General features: G+C 29.1%; 2 protein-coding genes across 2 annotated transcripts; both read left to right on the forward strand.

Moving 5' to 3' along the window:
• Positions 1-2,825: 2,825 nt before the first annotated feature.
• Positions 2,826-6,281, forward strand: PGO_110640 (pre-mRNA-splicing factor ATP-dependent RNA helicase PRP16; the record flags this gene model as incomplete). The annotated part of the gene is made up of 1 exon (XM_028688403.1): positions 2,826-6,281. The coding sequence occupies one exon, from the start codon at positions 2,826-2,828 to the stop codon at positions 6,279-6,281; it is 3,456 nt and encodes a 1,151-aa protein (XP_028544204.1).
• Positions 6,282-8,653: 2,372 nt separating this feature from the next.
• PGO_110650 (hypothetical protein, conserved) lies at positions 8,654-14,338 on the forward strand (the record flags this gene model as incomplete). The annotated part of the gene is made up of 1 exon (XM_028688404.1): positions 8,654-14,338. The coding sequence occupies one exon, from the start codon at positions 8,654-8,656 to the stop codon at positions 14,336-14,338; it is 5,685 nt and encodes a 1,894-aa protein (XP_028544205.1).
• Positions 14,339-14,385: the final 47 nt, after the last annotated feature.

The following is a 14,385-nucleotide window of genomic DNA, read 5'->3' on the forward strand; positions in this document are numbered from 1 at the left end:
AACTTATATGTTCGCCAAAAAAAAAAAAAAAAAAAAAAAAAAAAAAAAAAAAAAAAAAAAAAAAAAAAAAAAAAAAAAAAAAAAAAAAAAAAAAAAAAAAAAAAAAAAAAAAAGGAAAAAAATACGAAAAAAAAAAAAAAAAAAAAAAAAAAAAGGAGGCATCGATGGATATGATCATGGACACGATAATATTATTAAATGTGCTCGTGTATAAACTAGTATCAAGCAAAGATACATTATGATCTATAAAGGGAAGTTAAATATAATAAAAAAATAAAAAAAAAATTCAATTTTATTCTTTACTTCTATATATTCAAAGTTGCATTTGCAAAAATAAAACACACAAAAGTGTCTCATCAGCATGTAACAACACATATCACCATTTTCTCCCCTATTTAGTTCACAAAATCTTTTAATTATTTATATCAAAAGAAATTAACAAAAAAAAAAAAATAAATAAAATATAAAATAAATGAAGACACAGTTTCTCTGATCAATTTGGTAATATGAACAAATTAAAAAAAAAAAAAAAAAATACAATAAAAAAAAAGAAAACATATGTCACGTGTAATGATGTACACTAATTCATATGAACAAAAAATTGGGGTTTCGACATAAATATTAATTTTGGTAATATTTTTTTTATCAAGAATTTGGAAGAAGATGGTTGGGTTGTAATAGGGTTCGTGTGTATCTAACAGGGGGAAAAAAAATGCATCTATAAAAATGGGTTTTAGTCGCTATAGGAGAAAATGAATATGTACGTATGTGGGTGCTTTTACCAAATCTTAAAGCAAATACAAAAACAGGAAGAAGCATCTACCTAACATACTTCTACTGGGTTTTTTTTAAAAGCGTCGAATATTAAAATTTTCTTCATAATTCGAGGGGGTTATATATCACTCATAATATATAAGTATAGATATACATGGACATATATATAAACATATATATATGCACTTATGTACATGCTTAAAGGTTCGTATATGTATACAACACGTATTTATACAACACGTATTTATACAACACGTATATATACAACATGTATTTATAACAACACGTATTTATATACAACAAGTATTTATACGTACCTATTTTATACATATATGAACGCATCCCTCAAATTGAGATAAAATACATGAAAGGTCATATATAATTTTTATGCATTAACTATTAATGAGGCATATAGATATATATTCATACATACATAATATAAGTTAGTGTTTTTTTTTTTTTTTTTTTTTTTATTTGGGGAGTTTCTACATAAAATACATGAGAAGAAAAATGCAAAATATGTTAACATAACTAGCATGTTTTCACTAAAGGCAAAAAAAAAGAAATTATTCATTTTTAAGAATTAATTTGACGAGGAAATTTTTTCATTTATTCCTGTATATAAACATCATCTATGGGTGACACTATTCACTTATTATTATTAAAACAGTGCTTAAAAAAAAAAAAAAAAAAAAAAAAAAAAAAAAAGAAACAAAAGCGTGGTATTTAAATAACCGCACATATAATTTTCTCGTACTTATTTTATGCCATTTGAAAAATTAAACAATTTTCCAACGATATTTTACAAGGAAATATTTTTATGTTTAAACTGCAAAAAATTTTCATTCATAAAAAAATGGAGGAATTTTCCTTTTTCTGAATGAAAATTTTAAATTTAAATGCAACAAATGGGTAGATAATAATTTGTGAAATTATTTTTATTTAATAACATTTTTTTTTTTTCAACTCCTAAGGAACAAAACAGGGGTTTAAAAATATTCTATTTAATTAAAATTTCCTTATTTATGTATAAACCCCCCTTTCTCAAATTCATTTTGGCGAAAATAGTTCTATTTTTTTGGAATAGGAAGAAAAAGCATTTACATATATACATATATATATATATATATACACTGTGGGGAGAACAGCTACAATCGTTTGACATACATATTCAGATAAACACACTACTTGTACATTTTTTTTTTGTTGCTTTTCTTCTTTTTTTTGCCTTCCCTTTTTTTTATATACTGGCTTAAATATTTTCAAATATTCCCACTCACGTTTGTTGTTTTGCCACTTTATTGTAAATCCCCAATGGAATATAAAATAAAACGCCAAGTTACATGTTACACATCGTAACAGACTTACAAAAAAAAAAAAAAAAATAGTGGAAGAAAATGCAAAAAATATGATTGGCCAAATGAATATTGAACCAATTTTTTTTTTTATAGCAAAAAAAAATAAAATGGAAAGCTTATACATTGTAAGTAAAGAAGAAAAAAAAAAAAAAAAAAAGAAGTCTTAAAATAGTACCCCCCCCCAGCACATGAATTTTAACACCTTTCGACTTGAACACATTTACAATACATAATTAGCACACACACATGTACGTGCGGACAAAAAGACAGTATTTCTTAAAGTCCATTTTACCCACTACATAATCGTCCACTTTTATTTAAAAAAAAAAAAAATAATAAATAAATAAAGTTTTTTATGAGTGGAAAATTGATTGCATAGATGCGAAAAAAGGCATATATATACATGTCCCTAGCACTGCATGTGGAAAAATGTATGTGTTATTGGTTGATGAATCATCTCATGTAGTCACATACGAGGAAGCGAATATGCCATAGGCACTTTTAAGATTCGCTTTCTTCCATTGCAAACAAGTGAATAACATCCTGTTACAACAGTTTCATATTCAAGCATGCATATGTATGTCTATGGCATTTACACATATTTGTAAATGCAAATTTTGTATATTATTGCTATTGTTATAACCTACGTTCCTATCCCTTCTCCCCCTCTTTCTTTTCATTCGTTTTTTCTGAATGATAGCGAAAAAATATCTATATAGTACGTCTTCATCTGATGAAGCAAAGGAAACAGTGGAAAAAGTAAACAACAAACCGCTCAATGAAAACCCAACATTTAAGAAGAGGAAAATAAATAAAGAGAAGCAGAAAGGAACTAGTAGTAATATTCAAAATAACTTTTTTAAAAATGTGCACACTGCTGACAAGGAAATTGTATTTGTAAAAAGAGGAAATAATAATCATCCCAAAACGATCTACAAGGACAGAAAAGTTTCTACAGAAATAAATAATTTCGAACGAAAATACAAACATGAAAGAAATGTCGATAGAGACGTTAGTAACTCAAAATCGGATGAACTCTTGGGTGATGACTATTCTGAGTCTAACAGCAACAGTTACAAATGTCGGGAGTCTAATTTAAAAAGAAAAGCACACAAATCGAGTAGTAGCAGAAGTGGAACGGAGCGAAACAACAGTAGCAATGAACTGGATCAAAAGAATCGAAAAATAAGCAAAAAAAGTAACTACCAGAGAATTCTGGATAATAAGAAAAAGGAAGAGGAATACTATAAAAGAAACTATGATCGAATTATGGATGAAATATGGTACTCTAAAGAAGACGATTTTGTCGATTCATTTTATAACATGGATATTGACTCAACCTACCATAGAGAAAAAAAAATGATATCGAATTTTAAAACAAGAACGAACAGTACAGGAAAAAAAGTTAATCAAAAAAATTTAGATAATAATTTATGGGAACTGAATAAATTAAAACAAGGTGGTGTGCATTCAACATACAACAAGTTACAATTGGAAAAAATTAACGAAGCTAATAATACAAATGAAGTTAGAAAAGTTGTTTTAACGAGACATGTAACACCTTTCTTTATAGAAAAATTAAAACTCACAAATGAAAACGGAGGAGAACAGATACAACAAGATAATAAACAAAGTAGTGTAATTGATGAATGGAATTTAGTTTCGCTTGACATGAAAAAAAATAGCACGTCCTACTCAACCGTAGTGAAGGACGAAACATGCGATTTTGTAAAAGCAGCAAAGAAAGGAAGTGAATTTTTAAGATACTTTAAAAACGAAAATGAGAATTCCAAAGCGAGAGACAGATACTGGGAAATTGGTAGAAGTAAACTAGGGGAATTATTGCGGATGTATAAAAAGAATCAAAATGATTCTTCAGCGAAATATGGCACAGATGCAAGTCCAGTCGAAGAAGAATCAAATATGGACATTTTTGATTATAAAAAGGACAAAATGTATAGTACTATTTTTAACTTGGAAAATAAAAAGAATAAAAAAAGTACATTACAAGATAAAGAGGATTTATTAAAGCTAAAAGAATCGCTACCTATTTTTAAATCAAAAAATGAATTATTAGAAGCTGTTTACAATAATAATATTATCATCATTGTAGGAGAAACAGGTTCTGGAAAAACAACACAAATAGTGCAGTATTTATATGAAGATGGTTATCATAAAAATGGAATAATTTGTTGTACACAGCCAAGAAGAGTTGCAGCTGTTTCAGTTGCCTACAGAGTTTCTCACGAAATGAATGTTGAAATAGGATCCCTAGTTGGATACACAATTAGATTTGAAGATAATACAACGAAGGATACAAAAATTCGTTATGTTACTGATGGTATTTTACTAAGAGAAACTTTAACAGATAAGGAATTAGATAAATATAGTGTTATCATAATGGATGAAGCACATGAAAGATCAATCAACACAGATGTACTGTTAGGTATATTGAAAAATATATGTTTAAAGAGAAATGACTTAAAGCTCCTAGTCACATCAGCTACTATCGATTCGAAAAAATTTTCAAAATTTTTTGGAAATGCCCCCATATATAATATTCAAGGAAGAACTTTCAAGGTGCATTTAGAATATTTAAGAACACCTTGTAATGATTATATAGAATGTGCTGTGCAGAAAGCGATTGAAATTCACATATCGGACAACAAATATGATAACAATTTTGGTGATATACTAATTTTTATGACAGGACAGGAAGATATAAATGCAACATGCTATCTTCTCAGTGAGCGATTTTACGAAGTGTACGAGTCGTATAAAGAATCAAAGAGCAATAAAAAGGAAACAATTACCAAGATAAGAAATATTATAAAGGATAAGGAAGCTGTTTCAAGTAATACAACAAGGAATGGTAACAGTAGTGAGGGAGGTGATGAACACACGGACGATAGCGATTATGGTCCACAACCACTTACGAGAAAAGATTCAGAATATTGCCAAATCGACAATAGAGAGAAGGAAGAAGAGAAAAACGTAATATACCCATTCTACGTGTTTCCTATATATTCCCAACTATCAAGTGAACAACAAAGTAAAATTTTTCAAAAATACGACTTGCGAAAAATTATCGTTTCAACAAATATAGCAGAGACTTCTCTAACATTAGACGGAATAAAATACGTAATAGATACTGGATACTGCAAATTAAAAGTGTATAATCAAAAAATAGGAATGGATGTGCTTCAAATTACTCCTATATCGCAAGCAAATGCAAATCAAAGATCAGGAAGAGCTGGGAGAACAGGTGCAGGTATATGTTATCGTCTATACACGGAAAATACATTTTTGTGTGATTTATATCCAAATAATATTCCAGAAATACAGAGAAGTAATTTAGCAAATGTAGTTTTATTGTTAAAGTCGTTAAATGTTGAAAATATTTTTGAGTTTGATTTTATTGATATACCTAGTAGGGAAAGCATAATAAATTCCCTACACGAATTGTGGATATTAGGTGCTATAAATAATGAAGGGAATTTAACAGACATTGGGAAAAAAATGATTCTATTTCCACTGGATCCCCCTCTTTCTAAAATTGTAATTTATAGTGAAAAATTTGAATGTACAAAGGAGGTTTTAATTATTGTTAGTATGCTATCATCTGCAGCAATCTTTTTAGAAGCAAAGGAAAATAGTGAAGCTATTGAATCCAAAAAAGAAAAATTTACAGTACCCGAGAGTGATCATTTGACTTTATTAAATATTTATTTACAGTGGCGTTCTCACAATTATTCCCCACGTTGGTGCACAGAAAATTTTATTCAGTATAAATCTCTGAATAAAGCAAAAGAAGTGTATTCACAATTAACTGATATAATTAAAACCTTAAATATGAAAAATGTGTCCTGTAATAATAAATGGGAATCAGTGAGAAAAACTATATGTTCTGGATATTTTCATAATGCAGCCAAATTAAAATCTATTTCAGAGTATATAAATTTGAGAACTAATGTGTCATGTCATGTGCACCCCAGTTCTTCACTATATAACATTGGATATACGCCTGACTATGTAATATATCAAGAAATTGTTTTTACAACAAAGGAGTTCATGCGAAACGTTACTACTGTCGATCCCGAATGGTTATGCGAGCTGGGACCACTTTTTTTTTACATGAAAAATCTGTAAATATATGCATAAACCGTTAGGAGTTTATAAGGCACGGGGGGACAGAATATGTTCCCCATGCTATTATCTTCATCCGTATGCAACATGCACGTGAATTTATATCTACCAGATGCCTTACACAGCTTTTTGCAGTGCACCTCTCTTGGAACACTGAATCGCACACTCCTTTGGAGTTAAATATTTGCTTTTCCTTTTTAACGTGTTTTTATAGCACATATATATATATATATATATATATATATATATACTTTTGTGTAACCAAGGTATCCAAGAGTACACAAATGTGTATACAGTGTGTAAATTTTTCTCATTCCTGTCACAATTGTGGTGTCATTTTATTACCAACTACTCCACTTTTTTTATGTTCATTTTTTGATATATTTTTTTTAAAAATACACACAACTTTTTTCTGAGCCCTTAAGGGTGCTGCGTTTGATATATTTTTTTTTTTTTTTTTTTCAACCACTTCATAACTATGTATAAAAGAATGAATTTGCAAAAATATAAAGTTTTTACGAACCATTGATTGGTTTACACACACAGATATGCAAGGGGAAATTAAACCTACGATTACATATTTTAAGAATTTGTAATTTCATATTATGTCCCTCAACGATGGACACTTTTTGAAAAAAGGATATCAAAAGATTAATAATTATTCTCAGTTTTGCTCTTGGCCTAGCATCATACACTGTACACAATAATTCTATTCCATTTTAGTGTTACTATTTACTCAAAGCAGTTTTACATCATGTAGATAGTAGTTATTTGCTTTCCTGTGAATATTCATTACATCCCGAAAGAAAGCAATTTTGTAAGACATCCCCCTGTGAGACAAAAAACGTATATCAGTTCTGACAATTTCATTTATATTTGAGTTTACACACAACCATAATTTTGTATTCTTATTTTTAAACAAAAGTTTTTCTTAAATGGGAACTAATTTGATAGCATAGGTTAACTTTCCATTCACAGTATGTTTCTATGTTAAAAGGAGCAGAAACAATTTTATTATTATTATTATTTTTTTTTTTTTTTTTTTTTTTTATTTATTTATTTTATTTTTTTTTTTTATTTTGTCCCCCTTTAAAAAAATGTTAAATTTTGTCAAATTGGTAAAATGCGTTAACAAAATTTGATATCAAGTCAGATACTGTATGAGCTTTAAAAAGGATAGAAAAATAAAAATACGGGACTATTTATAATTTTATAACAGTTCCTGTAAAAAAGGGGAGAATAAAAAGATGTTGAAAAAAGTAACAGGAAAAAAAAAGGGGTACATAAAAAAAAAAAAAAAAAAAATACAAGAATAGGAAATATTGTTGAAACCTTTTAAAGGAATGTGGACACATGTTACAATAAAAATGAAATGTTAATTTTTACTTCTTTTTTGTTCTTTTTATAAATATCTTTAAATCCTGTTGCTTTTCATCAATATTTCTCCTTCTTATGTTTGTCAAATGTATTTATATGTAATAATTCCAAATATAATTTGCCAATAAATGTACATTATATGGAGTTATACCATTGCCCTTTAAAGGTAATGATATATTGTGCAAATTTTTAAATAAGAAAAAAAAAAAAAATAAATAAAATAAAACACTTGTTTGCACTTTATTATTTTCATCGTTGTAAAGAAGTGGGAAATATAAGCTATTATAATATGAGATATACTTAAATTTTTGATGAATTAAAAAAAAAAAAGGACCAAAGGGAAAAAAGTACTTATTTGTATCCCATTATGTATGAATGTTATCAAACAGCATACTTTTTCTCTCCCTCAAACAAAAATATATAAACGGTGTGCATATTTTTCCCATACATAAAAAAAAAATATGTACACGTATGTTATGTTTGTATGTATATATAAATGGATAAATGCATGTACACAAATGCGTATATGAATGTACACAAATGCGTATATGAATATACACAAATGCATAAATGCATGTACACAAATGTATAAATGTATATTTACAAACGCATAAATGTATATTTACAAACCCATAAATGTATATACAAATGTATAAATAACATGCATACATAGCACTGAGATGAAGAAAAACAGAAAAAAAAAGTAGTTGAAAAAATTGCATAAATGAAGTTAAGCAAAGCTCTGTTTTGTGCAAACGTAGCAAAACATGTTTGTGCCCTTTTGTGAAATTACGCTCATTTTGAATTATCCTAGTTTTTTTTTTATTTTTTAAACTTTTTTTTTTTTTAATACAACTCCTTTCCTTTAGCTATCTTGTCATATGTTATTATACACCACTTTGAAATTCAAACAAATGAGTAGGATTTCATTTTATTTTTTTTTTATGTTCACGCCCTCTCCCCCAACCTTTCAAAGTAAATGAAAAAATCAACGAACTATGGATGTAGGTGAAAAGGGCTTAAATTTTTTTGTTATGAATAAATATGAAAATCACATAAATCATAAAAATTCAAAAGAAAATAAGAATGAAAATTCAAACAAAGAGGGGGATGACATAAATAACGCAAATGGATATTATGATAAGGTTGATGTAAACGAGGAGAATGACCAATCATACGATGGATTTGTCACGATCTCAGACCAGTCCTCATGTGTGGGCTCGTTTTACAGAAACGATTTTTATGATGATTTAGATGAAAATGATAACAATAACGATGAAAAGTTCAACTCAGTGAATGGGACAAGTCAATCAGGACCCCCCTATTCATGCGACAATAATAGAAATGATTCAGAAGACTCCATGTCAGATGAAGAATATGCAACTTATATAGATCAAAAAGAAAGATATGTAAACAAAATTCTTAATAGAGGTGACCTGAATAGTTATGAGGACAATGATTACTTGGAACAAATAGAAAACACAGAAAAAAAATCGGAAAAAAAAAGTAACTGGAAGAGGCTTTTTTCCTTTAGCAGAAATGCTCCTTTTGTAGGGAAAAGAAATAATGCTTCTGAGAGTAACATCCCATCGGCTGAAAGTACATCCTGTTATAGGGAAGCGAATGGAGATCGTCTGAAAAGCCCAAGTTTCCCAAATGAACATTCACTTCACAGATATGAAAATCGTGATAAAAATTGTGATAAAAATTGTGATAAAAATTATGATAAAAATTATGATAAAAATTATGATAAAAATTGTGATAAAAATTATGATAAAAATTGTGATAAAAATTGTGATAAAAATTGTGATAAAAATTGTGATAATAGTCGTGAAAACAAGAGTGAGAAAAGTCGTGAAAACAAGAGTGAGAAAAGTCTGGGTGATACACAAGATAGCAACCCCGATGAGCGATGTGAACAGCAAAGTGAAGGGAGTGAAGACGATGAAGACGATCTGTATTCCGTAATAAGTGGGTCAGAGGGGGATAACGAAATTTTCAACGCCACTAGGAGAGACACGTTTGCAAGCATGGTGAATGCGTCAAGTGATAATGCAAACAAGGATGATAAAGAAATAAGCGAGCCTCATGATAATATTCTTGCAAATGAAGAGGAGAATCAAGATAAGCCAGATTCATCTCCACGTGCAAATTCATCTAAGAGGATTAAATTTGAGGACGAAATAAAGCAATATACAGATAATGGGAAAATAGCACCACAGAAAAAGGAAGAAAAACTGGATGAGAAGAAAGAACAGGCGAATGAATTCCCCCTCGCTACGAACAATCTTCCAAGCGATCACGACACCAAAAAGAGACAAAGAGGAAAAGAAAATCATTTTCAAAATAAAAAGAATTACGAATTTAAACAAATTTTATCAAACACTATTAACATGTGTCATCCGAAAATAAAGTGTGCAAATGACACACAAGAGATTATAAGCAACATGGAAAAAATATCAAAAATTGTTATACTAGATGATAAAAATAAAGAAAGTAGTGGTGCTACCAATGAGGAGGAAGAAAGCACGAATAGCCTTTACGATGATGTAGATAACATTCTAGACGATCGAAAAAAAATATATATGGAAAAAAAAAATGAATATCTTATGAATAAAGCAAAGAATACTACATTAACAAATGTTAGGGAGGATGAAAAAGGAGAGCAGCAATGCAGTAAAGGAAATCTAAAAGATACGCAACCAAACATTGGTAGTAAGAGCATGACCCATGGCACGAAAGTTACAGAAGAGGAGAAAATGAATGAAGAATCCAAGAATTTTATATACTATCTAAATAATGACATGATAGAATTAAATGAAAATGTTTTTAAATTACATCATGGAACATGTGATTATACGCATCGAAATTTATGTGCAAAAAATATCATAAATATTGTACCACACCTTCATAATATATATGAAAGTAAAAATTTAAGTTATATTAAGGATTCTCCAAATTTTCATGAAGTATATAAAGTTGTACCAGAATGGAAAAATTCCTTCGAATTATTGAATAAAAAAGCACAAGATGATACTGAAGATATGAAGAATATATTAAGAAGAATTGAAAATATTCAAAACGATTTAGGTGAACTGAGTAAAGATTTAACGGAAGATAAAAAAGAGTTCGAGAATATCAAATTTGAAACTGTGCAGCATGAATCTAAGATATCAAGTTTAGAAAAAAAGAGTAAAATGCTCATTAAGGGAGTATTAAAATTGGACAACATGTCTTTTAAACTAAAAAAAATCCATAATATAACCACGAACAATTTGAATAATTTTACCATAGTGGAAAATGTAAACAGATTGCTAAAATATATGGATAATGCATTGACTGATTATTCACAACTTTTCTCAGAAGAAAAAAGTATGGAAATTTTGAGATTTCAACCAATTGATAATGTATATAATTTTTTAACAAACACAGATGATGAGTCATGTTTCATTATGAATTTACTGAGAGAGGAACTAAAAGAAATGATATTAGAAAAGAAAGATCAGATGCAAAACATAATCAGAAGGACTATGTTATACAATGCATATGATACAAATACATACAAAGAGCATATTACAAATGCATTAAATAAACAGACCATAGTAATTAATCGAATAAAATGTAACATTCAGTGTAACGTAATTTTACTATTTGACATGTATAAAAAGTTTGCTAAAAAGAATATGAAAGTAATAAAAATTTCAGAAAATCATGTCAAAGATTATATAAATGAAGAAACAAAAAAATTGTATATAATAAAATCATATAATGATGCAAAAAAGAATATTTCCAAATATTTTAATTGTATTAATTTTACACGAAACAAACCAATTATTCATCCATTTTTTATTCATTTTTGTTTAAGCGACAAATTTGTACATCACTTTATCACATTTGTGTTGGATCCATTATCAGATCAAAATCAGAAAAATTTCTTGCAATATTGTTCTGTGCCTGGATTTAATTCCATGTTATTCATCGAAAAAATTGTCAAGTTGTATAAACAAGAAGAGCATTTTACGAAGAATGATACTTCATATGATTTTACTTCTGCGTATTCGAGAATTATCCTTTCCGATTTTTCAGATATGGTTAATAATCCTTACGCAAATCAGCAGTATGAAAAATGGAATGAAGAAAATCGTTACCTAATTGCTTTGAAAAATGCATCAGATGCTTGTTTCAAGTCTATTTTAACAAACAATCAATATGACCACTTTTCATGTTTGGACACTAATAATTCCTTCAATTTGTTTTACTATATACCCGATGGGATAACAAACATGACTAACAATTCAATAGGCCCCACTTATGCAAATTATGCACATCCATATAGTAATAGTAATAATTTCAATTTAAGCCTTAATACTAATAACCCGAATGCAGCCTTTGGAGTCTCCCAAATTTACAACATGAATAATTGCAATGCAACTCCCGCATTTCTTAATAGTATGATGATGAATAACAATTCCACACTTAGTAACAACATGAATAGTATGTTTTCTCAAAGTAATGGAAATTTATTTCGTAGTGATGCTTCTTCCCCCATGGGCATAAGTGATGGAGTCAATGCAACTTTCACCATGAATAGCAAGAATCCTCTAGTTGGTCTCTCCAACCAGTTTGGTGATATGAATAAACAGTTAGGAAGTTCAGTAAACACGAATCAGAACAATATGTTTGGAAATGTCTCAATGAATAACTTATCAGGAGGGGGAACAAGCAGCATATTTAACTACAACAATACCAGCAACAATGGAAACAATTTTATGTCGTCTGGATTTAATCAAAACAGAAGCAGTAACTCCTTTCTGAATAATGCACCTGGGGGAATGTTCGCCAGTGCAAATTCGGCTCTGATGCCTAGTAACACGAACCAATTGGATAACTCCACAAATCTGTTTAGAGGCAATGTGAACAGTTCTTCCAACCTGTTTGGTAATAATTTAAAACCCAGCGTTCCAAATATGTCTAGTAACATGTTCGCAAATAATGTGTCCAATAATCAACTCGGTTGTGGTATGAATAACCTGTTTAGTGGAAGTGGAAATAGTAGTGGTGATAACATGAGCAGGGGAAATTTCTTCAGTGATACCGGAAGTAGTAGCAATGCGTTAGGCATGTCTAACAATACACTGAAGAACACGAACACATGGATGTTTAATCAGAACAATAATTCTAATTCCAGTCATTTTGGTGGCCTTTCAACAAATAACGCAAATATTGGAAACACTCAAAATATGAAAAGTATACAAGATCATTTAGGCTCTCTGTTCAACAACGGCACAAATACATCGGCCATTGTGAACAATTTAAACAGAAATATAAGCAGCAATATAAACAGCAATATAAACAGCAATATAAGCAGCAATATAAACAGCAATATAAACAGCAATATAAACAGCAATATAAACAGCAATAATGGTAACATGTTTCAATCGCTTAACAACCAAAACAAAACCAACATCTTTTCAAGTAATAATAATAATAGTAACACGATCGGAAAAAACTTTAGCAATTCCAGTAATTCTTTATTAAGAGATGGAATGTTTTCATCATCTCAACAATCTGGTAGGAATCAAATGATGAATAATAATTTATTTTCCACAAATAAAGGTACAATGAATATTTCAACGAATAATAATGCATTTTTTTCAAACAGTATTGCAAATATGGGAACAACTCCTACATTTAATAATAGACAAAATTATGGCAATACGTCGAATAACACCACCACAGGTATAAACACAAGTAGTATCAACCAGAATGGTAACCTCTTTAGTAGGAGTGGTATGTTCAATAACCAATTGTCGTCCCTTAGTGGGAATAGTAATTATAACAATGCACAAGGAAACAGTAATAATAATATGGATAATTCCTTTTCTGCAAATAAATATGCAAACTATTTCCAAAATAATAACACACAGAAAAGTAACATATTTGGCACCACTTCTAGCAACTTATCAAGTAATAATAGTACCAATTTATTTCCCATCAATTCGAATAGCAAAAGTAGCAACATATTTAATAATGCAAACAGTAGTAACAATATGACATCAGGTAATATATTTAACAACAATATGTCATATGATAGCACTAGCAATAATTTAGCTTACAACAACAATGGTAATACTAACAATAGTTTATTAAGCTCACACAACAATCAATTTAGACCGAATGCAAGTTTCATGCCTGGAAGTAGCACTACACCGGGTACCAATAATAACTTGCTTTTATCCAACAACAATAGCAACAAATCTTCATTTATGTTTTCAAATGAAAGTAAAGGAACTAATAACATTGGAACACATGACGATAAATTATTTCAAAATTCAAGTAGCAATTTTTTGTCAAATAATAAAGCTGGAATGGCATCACCATCAAATATGTCAAACAGTTTGTTTCAAAAAAATACATTTTCTTCCATAAATCAGAACAAAGGATCTATACCCAATTTTAACAACTCTTCCCCATCAGACAATTTCGGCTTGGTAAACCACAATGCCGCTCTGATGGGAGGAGGAGGGACCTTGACTGGTATATCTAGTGGTGTGAATTTGAACACATTTAACAATAGCAATAATAGTAACAATACTAATAACCGATTTCAACAGAACAATTCATCGAATTTTACCTCATCCTTTAATTCATCCAATAAGACCAATACCATCTTTTCAAGATAATCATTTTGGCATAGAAATAAGAAATTTTATAATCGCCTTCTATCCCT

The sequence above is a fragment of the Plasmodium gonderi genome (assembly GCF_002157705.1).
Source record: "Plasmodium gonderi DNA, contig: Chr11, whole genome shotgun sequence".
Taxonomy (NCBI): Eukaryota; Apicomplexa; class Aconoidasida; order Haemosporida; family Plasmodiidae; genus Plasmodium; species Plasmodium gonderi.